General features: G+C 32.2%; 1 protein-coding gene across 1 annotated transcript in view; it reads right to left on the bottom strand.

Annotated features, from left to right (window-relative positions):
* Positions 1 to 16,332, bottom strand: part of Faf1 (Fas associated factor 1) — a 396,527-nt gene that overhangs the window by 109,044 nt on the left and 271,151 nt on the right. The window contains exons 10-12 of the mRNA XM_076860444.2: positions 7,708 to 7,834; positions 6,660 to 6,723; positions 5,397 to 5,478 (exon numbers count right to left, since the gene is read on the bottom strand). Coding sequence (XP_076716559.1) covers positions 5,397 to 5,478; positions 6,660 to 6,723; positions 7,708 to 7,834 — 273 coding nt within the window. The remainder of the gene's footprint in view (positions 1 to 5,396; positions 5,479 to 6,659; positions 6,724 to 7,707; positions 7,835 to 16,332) is intronic.

Below are 16,332 nucleotides of genomic sequence, written 5' to 3'. Positions count from 1 at the left end.
AAAAGCTAAAAGCTAGATTTCTTTCAACCTAACCTAAGGCAGTATAAATATCACTACTTTAAATTGGCTAATATAAAAAATATATATCTTAATACATATTTAATTATTATAATATATATTATGTACATACACATATATATATTAAAACAATAAATAATTAGCACTATTAAAATGAAGTACGCATTATAGTGATGGAAATGCTTATAGGGGTTCTCAAAAAATTCCTTTCTGGAACTGTCCTTAGAGCTAGTTCATAAACTGAATAAGAAAACCAGTCTTTTTGTTATTCGTTTAAAATTGCTAAATAGCACCTTCTATCTTAGCCACAGTGCTGATACTATCCATAATTAATGATATTAATTATGGATAGCATCATTTAATCCTTAATCATATGAAGTAGATATTCTCATCAACTCCTTGTTTCCCCTCTCCCCAGATTAGAAGTAGGCTCATGACTTATTTGGGGTCATGGAGCTATCAAGTAGAAATCAAGATCTGAGTACTCTTTAACTTATGTACGATATTTAGAAAAAGTATTGAGCCTGAAGTCAGACCTAGGGATTCTAACAGGATAACTGATATCAAAGCTCAGTATCCCAAAGGGATGCCTGGGAAAGAAAGAATCTTCATATGGAAGATAAGCCCTGGCACTGGGATTTTTATTGCTCTTGATTTTTAGTTAGTATAAATGTTTAATTATTCTCCAGGGTACTTTTTGTTGTGTAGAAGAAGAAAATTCATCAGGGGTAAAGGCATGAGAGGAACAGAGCCTATCAAGAGAAACAGAATCTTCTTTGGAAATTCCTAGGGAATCATGTTATGGCCAGTGGTAACTCTTTTTCAAACTTAATTAAGGAGGATAACACTGGTTCTCACTTATCTAAAGATACACTACAAGATAGTGTAGAGAATCATAGTCCCCTCCATGAGTGGCCCTCAGTGATTTTCCCAGCTCCATTCCGTGCAAAGCAACTGGGTTTTATTTATTTATTTTTGCTCCAGTAATAACAAACTGATTTTTATTTCCCTCATTTTAATCTTTCATTGAACTTATTTTAAATTTTTACAGAATTCTGTTACTTGCCTAAGTTTTTTTTTTAATCTTTTAGGATTCATATCATTGTTATCTCCTCTAGAAATCACTCCCCTGCTGCCAGAATGTCTATGGTAGATGAGGTACCCCTTATAGCAAATTATATTATATGGATATGTTTTATATTGTCTTCTCTCTGCTAGATTATAGAGGGCAGGAAATGTTGATATCCCAGATCCTTAGGGGGCATGTGATAAATATTTACAACTTTCAACTGGATGAGCATCCTTCATAGTTAAGAGCAAGGAAGGAAATCATAAAGTTGATCAACCTGTTACCAGAAGTCAAAACTTTGTCATGATAACAAACACAGAACTTGAGAACATCTGCTTTGCTGAAGTTGGAGCTTTGCTTTGGACAGTACTGCAAATTCCTCAAGAAAAAGGAAGAAAATTATGAACACTCTCACCAACAAGTACTCTCAAATGAAATCACTGTGAAGCAGTTTTCATTAAGATGGATTGAATGTGGCATCGTGAGAAACACTTTATCAAATGTAGTGTTTTACTTAGTGATTAACTATATACCAGTTGATGAAGCTCCCCAAATCCTTTGTAATCCCACCACTCCAATAAACATTTAATGAGTATATAAGTTCAAAAAGCCTAGCAGAGGATTTAAACCTTCAATCTTGTTTTTATTTACTCTTGGAACTCAATTTCTCACTTTCAGTGAAGAAATCGGTACTCGAGACTCATCTGTTCCCCTGGTAAAATTAATGTGCCTCCCACAGTTTAAATTAAACATGTGATATTTAAGAGGAAAGAAATTTAGTAAGAGTGCCACAGTATCAGTCACACTTGCCTTAGAATGTTTGAACACCAGTAAACTGTTTTCTTAAAAATGGTTCATTCAGAATATTTTAAAAATAATATTGAATAAGATTTGTCTTAATTCTCAAAGGTGAAATATGAAAAGTAGAGATGAAGTTTGATAACTGAATTATAAAGTATAGTGGGTACAGTCAAAACTGAAATATTATCACAGAGTAGACCATACTTACCTATCCTAGAACGTATGAGCTCAGATTTGGCCTCTACTACTTACTGTTGACATGTCTGAGTAAGTCATGTAGATTTTCAGAGTTTCCTCATCTCTAAAATGAGACTATGGGTACTAAATGTCCCTATCTCACAGGTTTGTAATAGGTTTCAAATAATCATATATATATGTGTAATATATATATTATATATATATAATAATCATATATATACTTATATATAAGTACACATATATAACACATATATGAAATGTTTTATAAACCACAGAGCCTCATAGAAATCACAGCATTATTATTATTATACTGTACTCATACAACTAAAAAGGGATATGTACAATATATTTTGATGGCTATATTAAATGTACCAGCTTAGATTTAATTTTAGATTGTTTATCCATCATAGGGTTACATTTTACTTAATTTAGAGAAAATGTAATGAACTATGCATAAACTGTTCTCTAACTTGAAAATGAGAAATGAGAAAGGAAAAAACCCTGAACAAGGGGAGAAAAATAGAGACATGTTAGCAAACCAGACAGGTTAGTGAATTTTGGTAGGAATTTAATATGAAGCAAAACATTTAATTATATAAGCCAATGACTTTCATTTTCTAAAACACCTAGACACTAATAAAAACCAAACTATCAATTGTTTCATTAGAAATACCCAGGATTTAATAAATAAGAGCTTATGCTCCTTTGGGGATTATCAGTGAGAATAAATCTAAATGCCAATTTACTGTACAAGATACTTAGTGAAAGTTCTTTTGTTTATAATATACTGTATATTTAAATATCTTCATTTAAAACTATAATATGTGAAGTATACATAGTATATCTTAAAAAGCATTTGAAATAGGATTTTGCAAATATCTAATGTTTAAATTATGAAAGGCCCTAACATTTGCTTAGCAATCTTGCTTGAAAGCAGAAACAAATATATCCAAATACACTTTTATTGAGGAATGAGTTGAAAAATAGACTATTTAAATCTATAATTAGATACTCAAATATGTTTATGACCAACAGTGTAAATAAATATAATAGCATGGCCATACAATGAAAGATTCCACAATCATTAAAATCTGTGTTATAATATTTAGCATTACTTACAAAGCATTCTTATAAAAAGTGAATACCTGAATCTAAAAAAGTTTTTAGACCTAATATCAATTTTTTTTTCAGGAAATACAGATGAGGAACAAGGTAAATAATTTCATAAGGAAACAATCACACAAATCCAGAATTTGGAACAATCTACAAGTCATCTGGCCTGATTTCTTCACAAAGCAAATGTCATGGAAAAAAAGGGAGAGCTGGTGCTTGCTTAAAACAGACTTAGGAAATCTCACATTCAAATAAAATTTATGATCGTTCAGAAGAGTATGGCTCAAAAAACCACCAAAAACTATCTATATTCTGGGGACAACTACTGAAGTTTGAATATGTATTGGATATTAAAGAATAATTGGTAATTTTTTTCATGTGATTAAGTGTGAGTATCACGACTTTTGTAAAATACATGCTGAAGTTTTCAGAGGTAAAGTGTGATGCTTATAATGTACTTTCAAAAGGTTCAGTCAAAAATAATGAATATGAGATTACTAAATGTTTTTATGTGGTTTTGGTTTTAATAACTTTAAAACTTTTGTTTTAATTATTTGTATTTATTTTCCATTTGTTTGTATGAATTTTAAGTAGTAATTTTGTGAGTGTGTGGTGCTGGGGATAAATGCAGGTTCTCAGGCATGTTAAGAATACACTCTACTACGAAGCTACATCTGCAAAATTTACTTAATGCTGAAGTCAACATTTGCCATTTTTCATCACCGAAGAATTAAAATAAAAAGTCATCTAAAAATATTCATCAAAATTATAAATCCAAATGTAAATAATTAATTTACAAATGCTGTTGTTTTGTCAGATTATAGCAAACTTTTCAAAGCATTCAGAGTTTGGGATGCCTATATATGAAAAAAGCACATATGGCAAAAAATTTCATTATTAATAAATCTAGATGAATTTTTACTGTATTATTACTTCTACTGCCTCCTATATTGAATTGTTTAATAGTAAAAAGTTAAAATACCATAAATAATATAGAAGAAATGGTTGTATAATATTAAAAAGTAAAAACTTATTATAAAAGGGTTGTAATGACTCAATTTTATTAAAATACTCACAAACATATTCACTCAAACTTAACATAAAAAATGTAGAGTATGTATTAGAAAGTTAATCATTAAAAGATGTTAGAAAACATTCTATTTGCTTTGTAGTATTTTCCATAAACCTACATTTATGAAACCATAAATATATAAACAGAATGATGCATTTCCTTAAAAATAATAGCTACTTACATAGATTTAATTGTTAAGGGGTACTTCACCTTTAAGGGTAAAGAACAATTTGCTTCTTAATTTACTTCCTTATCTGTCAGACATACCTCTAGCTTTGATTACTAATTATCATTTTGGAATTGAATCTTAAAAATATTTGTTTTAAAACGAATTTTCTTTATATCAGAATTTAATATAAATTAGCATACACAGGACTCAGAGGCACAATTAAACTCTATTTTCAAAATTCTTTGCCTTCTTTAATTATAACACCTTCCCCAGAACACAACACCCAGCCCAGAGTATCTCTTATCCAAAATGCTTAGGACCAGAAGTGTTTTATATTTTGGAGTTTTTCAGATTTGGAAATTTAGATAGACTTCACTGGTTGAGAATATCTAATCCAAAAATCTAAAATCTGAAACACTCCATTTTGGATTTTAGATTGTTGGAATAGTGATGCTCAACCTCTTTGTGTGTGTGTGTGTGTGTGTGTGTGGTTTCATACTATCCAAGGTTTCAGACACTCACTAGGAGTCTGGGAAAACAGGCCTCACAGATAATTATTACACGAAATAATAATTTTGAGAAAAGACTTATGGGCAAATCCTGTATCAAGAACTTCTCATTCATGTAACTAAAAAGAATACTAAATTATAGCCAGGTCCCTTGTCAGTATGTTTGCTTTCCCCCTATAAAAAAAACAAAACAAAACAAAACAAAACAAAACAAAAAACCCTAATACAGAATTTGACATGTCTTCTATAAAGACCAGCAGTACTCTATTACACTAATCCTCCCTCTGAAATAGGCATCTTGGTGAAGATTAAGTCCATTGATGAACCAGAAGCAAAATCAAGACTTCAACCTCAAAACAAAAATAGAAAACATTATGCATTGCCTCAGACCTAGTGGTAAACATGTGGGTTGTATTTTTTAAACAGAAAAGGCAAGATTGCACTTACATCTCGGGCTTTCACATAGAAGGCCTCTTGAAAAGCAGCTTCTAATGAGCCAATAAAAAATACAGGATGGCAGTCACCATATCTAGAGGAAAAATTAAGTCTTTTAGTTAATATACATTTCAAATTCATTTCAAAATTCTCAAGTCTAATCAATGGGCTAGGTAAAGTTGGGCTAATGTCTAGTGCAGACCAAATATTAAACTATGTTTTTAAAAGTTTGGAAGTGAGCTTCATTACTTTTTTCAATTCTTCCTGGTCTATACTTATATTAGAACACTATCTAGCAAGTGAATTTCCAAAGTGCTATGAGCTGGGTGTGGTGGTACACACTGGTAAGCCCAGCAGATCAGGAGGCTGAGGCATAAGTATCACAAGTTTGAGGCCAGTCTCAATAAATTAGCTAGATTCTGTCTCAAAACAGAAATGAAAAGGACTGGGGGGATGTAGCTGAGGGGTACAGCACCCCTGGAGTCAATTCCCAGTACCAAAAAAAAAAAAAAAAAAAAAAAAAAAGAAAAGAAAGAAAGAAGGAAAGGAAAAAGAAAGTTATGAGTAACCAAGAATTTGCTCAATAATAAGGAGCAAATTCTTGGTTACTCACTTTTATAAGATTATACTATTATGTTAGTTTTAAGTTCCCACTTTAGTTCACTTATTTGAAAATTCCAATGCGAAAGGGGAAATGGTTTCTTATACTGCCAATATATTTCATCAGAAAAATAACACGGAAGAAAAATATACTTTACATCAAATTGAAGGTTAAATAGTAATCCTCTTTATATTTTAATACCTCAGCACTCCCCCAGGTACGTAAAACATTATATTAGAGTTTTAAAAAAAGAAATGGTAAAGAACTCCAAAATAAAAATCAAAAGAAAAAAATTCACTTCCATTTAAAAATTTTAAATTATCCTTTTACTTAACATTATTTTACAGATTTTTTTTTTGTGTGTGGGTGGGTCTGTCTATTCTAGTATATACTAAAAATCATATCTTGTATGGTATTCCTTTGGGGGAATATAATAAATATATTAAAATTAGTGATCAATTTCTTAAACTTCTATAAAGATATAGTGAAGTGGCATAAATGATGTATTAGTTATCTCACACTAAACAATGTGTTTCTCTATCAGCACTACATAAATTAATAAATATATCCTTTGAGGAGAAATTTTAAACAATTTATGATTAAAATTGGCCTAAAAGAAAACCACAGTAGCATAAAAGAACATTAATTTTATATAGTTAATGTCCTAACCCTACCTTGAAGAAAACTCTGCTGTAAATTGTAATAAGGCATCTCCTTCATTTTCTGCGTTTTCTGGCACTAAAAAACAAACAAAAGAAAAAACAAAAAACAAAAAAAAAAAAAACAAAACAAATAGACACAAAAAACAAACCACATAACATCTAATCCCACATATAAGAAATATATTTAATCAATAAAGAGGAAATAAAATTAAGTTTTAGCTTTTGCGATATATCTGAGGGAACATTTTAACTCTATAAACATTATAAGATTTCATCAAACCAGAATCAAAAAGAACCTTTAAAAAATTTCAAGCTCATAAATTTTGGAAATTAAAAGATACAATCCTGTTAAGCATCTAAAGTATGTGCCAGTTGTCAATTAGGATTTCAATGTTTTCTTGAAATAGACATTTGTGATTAAATTATATGAAAAATATGAAGTTGTTTTAAATACCCCATTCAAACAATGAGGTTTGAAAATTGTTAATTTTATGTAAATACTACATGTATTTATGCCCACAGAATGTCCCTAATTTCATGGAGCAAATGGGCCATTTATGAATTTACTTTAATGATCATTTTGCATAAAGCATTTCTTTTTTTCTATAGTATGCATTTCACAAGTGCAAATTAGAAAGATGGTACATTTACTTTACTTTTGTTTTTCCTTCCAAAGATGGGTACCGGCAAATGAAAAAGTAGTATTACTAGTCTTCACACTGATATCTCTGACAGATGTGGGGAACAAGTACCAGTCACAGAAATTACAAATGCCTCTTAATCAATCTCTAGGTTTCAAGTAAAGAGAGAGTCAGAACTATACATATGAAATAAGTTACAATCCTTTTTTTGGGTAATTTTTACTAATGTGTGGAGAATTTCTAGGCTTAATAAAACTGAAAGGCTCTGATTCTAATGAAGAATTACCACTCATTTTATTTTCTCTCTCCAAACCTAAGGATCAGTAAAAGGATTTTCATTTTCAGTTCATTGTTACTTTTAAGTTTGTATATTAAAAGGGAGATTATGATGTTGGCCCCAAAGAGCTATTAATACTCACTCATTGGAGATTTTCTCAGGGCAGATGACGCCATGCCGAATACTTCTCCATCATCCACCCCAAATTCTGTAGCATCTTCAAAGTCATCTCCATCACTGTCACTAACCATATGAACATCGGTGCTTTGCTATTTAAGAAAAGTCCTGATTAGATACATATTGACTTTAGCATATCAAATTTTAAAGTTATATGATCACAGTAGGACATTAGTTTTATAAAAGTTTTATCAAATAAGAAGTCACCTTTACTAGAGTAATGCTTAATATTTTTTATTTTTAGGCTCATAAAAATTTCTAAACTTGGTATAAAACCTGTAAACCAAAGGTTGGAGACTGATAAAAAATGAAGGACACTTATAAACTCAAGGAAGACAGGTATCTTTGTTTTACCCTTAGCCTATAGTACACAACTAAGAGCTCAATAAATAAGGAAATAGGCACACCTGGAAAAATCAGAATCAAAGTAAGCTGTTTCTCAAAAAGTTCATACTAACCTATATTTGGCAGGTAAAAGTAAAAGCATTTTCTTTCTTTCTTTGTACTAGGGATTGAACCCAGGGGTGTTTTATACATTCCCAATCCTTTTAAATATTTTTTTTTTTGGTACTGGGGATTGAACTCAGGGGCACTTGACCACTGAACCACATCCCCAGCCCTATTTTGTATTTATGTAGAGACAGGGTCTCACTGAGGTGCTAAGTGCCTCACCATTGCTGAGACTGGCTTTGAACTCGCAATCCTTCTGACTCAGCCTCCCAGCTCTTGGGATTACAGGCATGTACCACCGAGTCAAGCCATACTCAAGTATTAATGCCCAGAATGATGATATTTTTCCTCTTGTCTTTAAGACAGTCCAATTCTTTCAATAGACAAGGTAAATAAGAAATATATTTGCTTATGCATTAACGAGTGGTGTTTATCTTAAGCCATTAACTTGCTATTCTGACTCTACCATTATTTCTCATAAAAGTCTTGGTTCTATACACAATCCTAATCCTCCCTTAGTATTTTGTTCTGTAGAGCTGGATCTCCTCCTTGTTTATGCTATTCAACACCTTAAAAATTCAAGACCCAGGCTGGGGATGTGGCTCAAGCGGTAGCGCGCTCGCCTGGTATGTGTGCGGCCCGGGTTCGATCCTGAGCACCACATACAAACAAAGATGTTGTGTCCGCCGAAAAACTAAAAAATAAATATTAAAAAAATTCTCTCTCTCTCTCTCTCTCTCTCTCTCTCTCTTAAAAAAATTCAAGACCCCTTCTTTTTAAAAATATTTATTTTTTAGTTGTAGTTGGGCACAATATTTTTATTTCACTTATTTATTTTTATGTAATGCTGAGGATCAAACCCAGGCTGAGCCACAACCCCAGCCCCACCTCTTCTTATTTTAAAGGAGGAAGTTTCCTTTTCAAACAATACACCAAAAGACAATTTCCCTTGAATTCCTTCTGTGTTTCAAATATCATCAGCATGACTTTCCCTTTAACTTTGTGGCTTAAAGAAGTAAAGGTTCAAATCTACAAGATCTACTACGTGTTCCTTTACAATGCTTTACCATGCACAGGTAAGTGGAATAAGCAAAGGACCAGCATGACAACCTTACATCCTCTGTCAGCTAAGTTATCATCTACCCTTTACTTTGTTTTACCTAGGATTTACCTCTCCCTTAGTTCTGTCTAGGATTCATCTCTCCCTGAGAAGCATAAGGTTAATAAATAGCAGGGTTAAGGGACATGGGGGAGGGACTATTCCTTTTTTCTTTTCTCATCCCTTTTATCTTACTGTCCCACATCTATCTTCCTTCTCCAAATTCTCTTTCTCCAAATTCAGTTTTCAATCAAATAATATCCTCTTTTCTTAACAATATGATTTTTACTTTCTCTATGTGACTCTATAACCCATTATTCATTCAGTCATCACAAAAAATAGAATATCACAATCTCTTAAAATCCTAGAAAAAGAGGAGCTGGGGCTGGGGTTCAGGCTCAGCGATACAGTGCTTGCCTCACACATAAGGGGTGCTGGGTTCAATCCTCAGCACCACATAAAAATAAATAAAGATATTATCTCCATCTACAATAAAAAATAAATTTTAAAAATCCTAGAAAATGAAATCCTACAACCATATCATCTTTAAAGGGAGGTATCTAAAAAGCCAATTTTGTTGAAAAAAGTATATTTTAAATATGAATTATTGAAGTATCTGCAAGAATGAGGTACTTAATTATGTATAAGGAACTCCCAATCTATTCACATTTTCTTATCAGACATCTAACAGGTTAGGAAAAGCTTTTTCTAAAAAGTGAGATAAATAATCTTTTTATTCCCATTAATATTTGCTGAGGAGAACAGATAATATCTTGGTCTCAGTCATGAAACCTCGAAGATTCTTTAAATCTAGAAGCTATTTATTCAGAATTTTAAAAACACCTAACATTTAAAAAATTCTATTTCAGCTATATATTGCATTCATTTAGTCTCTTTATCATTCAACAAACATTTATAAAGCCCTACTCTGCACCACAACATCTAGACTTGTGTGAAAGATAGTCTATGTCTTCTTTATAAGCATTATACAGATAATTATAATATAGAGTGATAAGTAATAAAACAAGTAAATTCAGAGGAAAGTACCTAATTCATTAGAGGTGGGAGGAATCAGAGAAAACTTCCTGGAAGGGATGATAACCAAACTGTTTGAGACAAAAACTTAGAACATGTAACTGTCATTAAAGCAAGCTTATAATTGAAGTAGATGTGCCTTGAAGCAGACATTCACCAACTACCTATTATACTGAGGCACAAGTTAAAAGTTAGGAATACAGAGATAAAATATGGTTCTAGCATTTAAGAAATTCCCATTCTATAAAATTATATTACTTGCTGGTAAACTTATAGGACTGTAGGACATCATGCTAAGTGAAATAAGTCAGGGGATGAATGTTTTCTCTCATTCGAGAAAACTAGAGGGGGTGGTGGGGATGGCTCATGTAAATAGAAAGGAAACCATAGGGAGGAGAGAGGGGAGAGCAGAGTGGAGACACTGGAAAATGAAAGTGATAAAATCATGAGCAGGTATGAATATGTCACAATGATTCCCACTACTATGTGTGATTATAAGGTACCACCAATAAAAACCATAAAAAAGAAATTTCAACTTAAAAGGAAGATATATTTAGTTACAAACATATCTTTTTTAGTCTAAAGGATACAATATAAGTATAAAAATGCTATTGGAGAATAGAGGACAGAATGATTTAGTCTGTGCAAAGATTCACACAAGTGCTAATATTTAATCCATACCTTGAAGAAAGACATTAATGTAGTAGAAGATGTGTATGGGAAGATTAGTATAGAGGACAGTTGTATACTAAGAAGAGAAAAAATGCAAGTGAGGAATTGAATATTTTTTTAAAAATCAATAAATAATTCAAAAAAATCAAACTGAATAATCAGTTTTAAGTATGGGAAAGAAATGTAGAATGGTAGTAACAGAAAAAAAGGCTTGATGGAACTAGATTGTGTCAGTCCTTAAAATGACATGCTAAGATATTTGGACTTTACTGTGATGGCAATAAGGAAACCACTAGAGATACAGGCAGAGGAATGTTCAAAGAAACAAATTTGATATCTGTATTTTCGGTGGTGTGAGTTCCTGCCACATTAGACCTGCAGACATGAGAAGGGAGACATATTTCTAAGTTCCAGGTAGGAGAAGCTATGATACTATACTTGTGCAGGAGCAATGGGAATTAATTAAAGATGACAGAAATGCAATATACTTTCAGTAGGACTGATAAGAATTACTGACCAAGTAGACTTGAGGATAAAGAAAATGGAAAACGAAAAAATCACTGCTGAGATTTTTAGTTCAGGTAACAGAGTAGGTAGAGGAGGTCAAGAAACAGCAACAGTATTATGAGAAAACAACCAACCAAAGAAACCTGAATTTATAATCAGAAGACCTAGGGTTGAATATTCTATCATTTTCCTAATGACTCTGCACAGGTGTCTTCACACTCCAGTTGCAAGATATGACTAAAATTAACCCCAGAAGTGCTATGAAAATTAAAGGATATGATATAACATGGTGGCTTGTCAAAATTACACTCTGATTTTAACAGTTAAGTTCAACTTTAGTCACATAGAAGGAAGAAGCCAACTCTGAATTACATGAACAGAAGATGTAGAGTCAGCCAGCATAGATCACTCTTACCTCTGTGTGTGGGGTGTGTGTGTATGTGTGTTTGTGTATGTGGGAGAGAGAAGGAAAGAAATAAAGAGCGGAGGAGGGGAGGGAAAGAAGAGAGGAAGGAAGATGGTACAGGTTTGAAATATATATATTCAGATGAGAAAATCTGAACCTGTTTTTAAGATGATGAGATGGAACTCATATGGGGCAGAGGTGCGTAATGTTCACTCATGCTGTAGCATACGCCAGAATTTTCTTCCTTTTTAATATGCTTTTGTACAAATACACATTTGTTTATTCATTCATCTGTTGAGGGACCCTTGAGTTGCTGCTCTATGTTTTAGCTATTGTACTTAATACTGCTATGAATATGGGTTTACAAATATCTAACTTACTTATCTAAAACCATACTCCCCTTTGCCCAATCACAGTTCCTCTCCAAAAAAAAAAAAAAAAAAAAAAAAATATATATATATATATGTTGAACTTTTTCTTTTAACATTTATTTTTTAGTTGTAGGTGGACACATTACCTTTATTTTTATGTGGTGCTGAGGATTGAACCCAGTGCCTCATGTATGGTAGGCAAGCGCTCTACCTCTGAGCTATTGTACTATTGTATATAATCAATAGTACAATTGCTGGATCATATGGCACTTGTATTTTTAATGTTTTGAGGAACTGCCATTATTGCTTTTCATAGTTGCCGAATCCTTTTACTTTCCCACCAACAATATACAAGAGTTCCAAATCTTCTACACATTTGCCAACATTGTCACTTCCTCTTAAAAAAAAAAAAATGGTAGTATTCTAATGAGTTTGAGGTGTTATCTCATTGTAATTCTGAACTGCATTTACCTAAGGAAGAATAATGTTGAGCATTTCTCATGTGCTTATTAGACATTTGTCTATCTTCTTTAGAGAAATGTCTATTCACGTTCTTTGTCTATTAAAACAATGCTTTATTTTAAAATTTATTTATTCATTCTAATTATGTATATATGACAGCAGAATGAATTTTGATTCACTATACACAACTGCACTTTTCATTTGTCTGGTTGCACATGATGTTGTGTCACACCATATGTGCAGTCACATATGTACCTAGGACAATGATGTCCATCTCATTCCACCATCTTTCCTGTCTTCATACTCACTCCCCTCTCCACTCTCCCCTTTGCCCAATCACAGTTCCTCTCAAAAAAAAAAAAAAAAATTGAACTTTTCTTTTTCTTTTAAAAATTTATTTTTTAGTTATAGGTGAACATAATACCTTTGTTGTTTTATTTTTATGTGGTGCTGAGGATTGAACCCAGTATCTCATGCATGCTAGGCAAGCGCTCTACCTCTGAGCCACAACCCCAGCCATCTTTTGGTTTTTGTATTTGTCTTTTAAAGAGATTTAAAATAAATATATAATTCAAATATTTTCTTACATTTTTGTGATAACTGTCAATGTTAATTTTTTGTGTAGTTATAAATTTATCTGTTTGTCATGCCTTTTCTACTTAAATAACTTTCTTAACCATTCATTTAAGGTTTTGTTTGACTGTTCTTTCCTTCAGTCATGCATGTCATCCATTTTCTTCTGAATTGCATACTTTCTGATGTTATTTTTGTATCTATTTCTTTAAATATACTGTTTCTAACTTGAATAACTTTTAATACTTTTGATTCATCTTTGGTTTTCAGCATTTTGACTATTACATACTGACATAAGTAATTACTTGCATCTATCCTGCTTTGTGTACTCTGAGTCTCTTAGATCTATAGTTGATTATCTTTCATTAATTTTATAAAGTTCTTTGGAATTCTTCATTGTCTTTCAAATTATACAATCTCTATCTCTTTCTCTCCGATGGTTGGTAGGAACTCCAATAACACATGTTAAACCACATATTAATGGTCTTAGATGTTGTTTTTATTTATTTTTTCTTATTTATATTTATATTTTAGTTTAGAAAATTTCAATCAGTATCAATATATATTTGTGATATCACTGATATTTTCCTCTGATGCATTCAGATAAACTTGGAGAAGATTTTTAAAAAACGTTAATTGACAAATAATTGTGTACATTTATAGGGTACAATAAGTTTTCATATATGTATAAATTCCAGAATAATGAAATTAAGCTATATTCAAGAACTCACAACTTATTTATAATTATTTGCTTATTAAAATTAATTTATTCGAATTTATTATATATGGCAGCAGAACGCCATATATAACAAATTTCATTTCAATTCATAGTACACATATAGAGCACAATTTTTCATTTCTCTGGTTGTACACAAAGTAGAGTCACATCATTCATGTCGTTATACATGTACTTAGGGTAATGATGTCCATCTCATTCCACCATCTTTTCTACCCCCTTACCCCTTCCCTTCCCCTCTCTCCACACTTGCCCTATCCAAAGTTCATCCATTCCTTCCATGCTCCCCCCAACTTCAGCATCCACATATCAGAGAAAACATTTGGCCTTTGGTTTTTTGGGATTGGCTTATTTCACTTAGCATGATATTCTCCAACTCCATCCATTTACCTAAAAACGCCATGATTTTATTCTCCTTTAATGTTCAGAAATATTCCATTGTGTATATATACCATGGTGTCTTTATCCATTCATCTATTCAAGGGCAACTAGGTTTGTTCCACAGTATGGCTATTGTGAATTGTGCTGCTATAAACATTCATGGGGCTGCATCATTGTAGTATGCTGTTTTTAAGTCCTTTGGGTATAAATAGAGGAGTGGGATAGCTGGGTCAAATAGTGGTTCCATTCCAAGTTTCCCAAGGAATCTCCATATTGCTTTCCAGATTGGTTGCACCAATTTGCAGTCCCACCAGCAATGAATCAGTGTGCCTTTTCCCCCACATCCTCGCCAACGCTTATTGATGGTTGTATTCTTAATAGCTGCCATTCTGACTGGCATGACATGAAATCTTAGAGAAGTTTTGATTTGCATTTCTTTAATTGCTACAGATGTATATACAGATGTATATAATCTTCTGAGAAGTGTCTGTTCAATTCCTTAGCCCATTTATTGATTGGGTTATTTGTTTTTGTTTTTGGGGGTTTTTTTGGTGTTAAGTTTTTTGAGTTCTTTATGTATCCCGGAGATTAGTGCTATATCTGATGTACATGTGGTAAAAATTTGCTCCCATTCTATAGGCTCTCTCTTCACCTCACTGATTTCTTTTGCTGAGAAGCTTTTCAGGTTGAATCCATCCCATTTATTGGTTTTGGTAGGATCATCCTTATATTCCAGGGAGATATTCCACTCAACCATGGGGAATAATTATCCTTTTAAAGTGCTATTGAGTCTGGTTTACTAGTATTCTGTTGAAAATATCTCCATCTATGTTCATCTATGCGGGTCTATAATTTTCTTATTTTCCTTGTCTGACATCAAGATAATGATGAAACTATATAATGAGTTTGCAAGTATTCTATTCTTAAGACATTTAAGAACTGGTATTCATTCTTTAAATGTTTGTAGGATTCAGTAGTGAAACCACTGGGACCGGGGCTTTTTATTACTGATTCAATCTCTTTCCTCTTTATTCGTCTATTCAGATTTTCCATTTCTTCATTACTCAGTCTTCGTAAGTTGTGTACATCAAGGAATTTACCTATTTATTCTAGTGTATCCAATTTATTGGACAGTACAGTGGACCTCCGTTATCTGTAGGGGATATGTTCTAAGACCCCCAATGGATGCCTGAAATATTGAATAGTACCAAACGAGATGTGTGTGTGTGTGTGTGTGTGTGTGTATGTATAAATTAATAAATAAATAAACAAACAAACTATGTGTCCGCCTACATTCCCATACTTAAATTTAATGCCTTTTCCATCTGAACTAAATAATCAGACACTGTGGGCATAACTTTTATAGTTTGAAGTATGACAGCAAAACTCACAGAAATTTCTTTTTCCTTTTTCAAAGTTTAATGGAAGAGTCATTCTTATTGCAAATTTTAGCAACTACAGCATACAATTTTTTTTCTTTCCTTATTAAGTCTAGAACTCTTACCTTTTTCCCTAAAGGAAATACTTTACAGCTTCTCTTAATCTCTTAGGCCAATGTGGTCTAAGGTATATAGTGCAAATCTAATGTTTCTTCAATAATTTTTGACTTGGATGATCTGAAAATGGGATATTGAATTCCCCTACTATTACTGTATTACACTCTGTTTCACTACTTATTAAAGTGTGCCTTACACATTTAGGTGCTCTGATGCTGGGTGCATATATATTCATATTCATTTAAAATAATGGTGATAACTTCTCACAGTGCATAGTAAGAGTTCAATAAGTACTTTTTATTTTTGTATATGTATTTTTTTTTATTGATGTATTTGCAGTATCCCAATACTGCAACTGAACCCGGCCCTGCTAATGCTAGATAAGCACTCTAATACTGAGAT

The sequence above is a fragment of the Callospermophilus lateralis genome, chromosome 7 (assembly GCF_048772815.1).
Source record: "Callospermophilus lateralis isolate mCalLat2 chromosome 7, mCalLat2.hap1, whole genome shotgun sequence".
Lineage (NCBI taxonomy): Eukaryota > Metazoa > Chordata > Mammalia > Rodentia > Sciuridae > Callospermophilus > Callospermophilus lateralis.
Note: the sequence above shows the minus strand (reverse complement) of the source record. Positions and strands in the feature narration are given on the sequence as shown.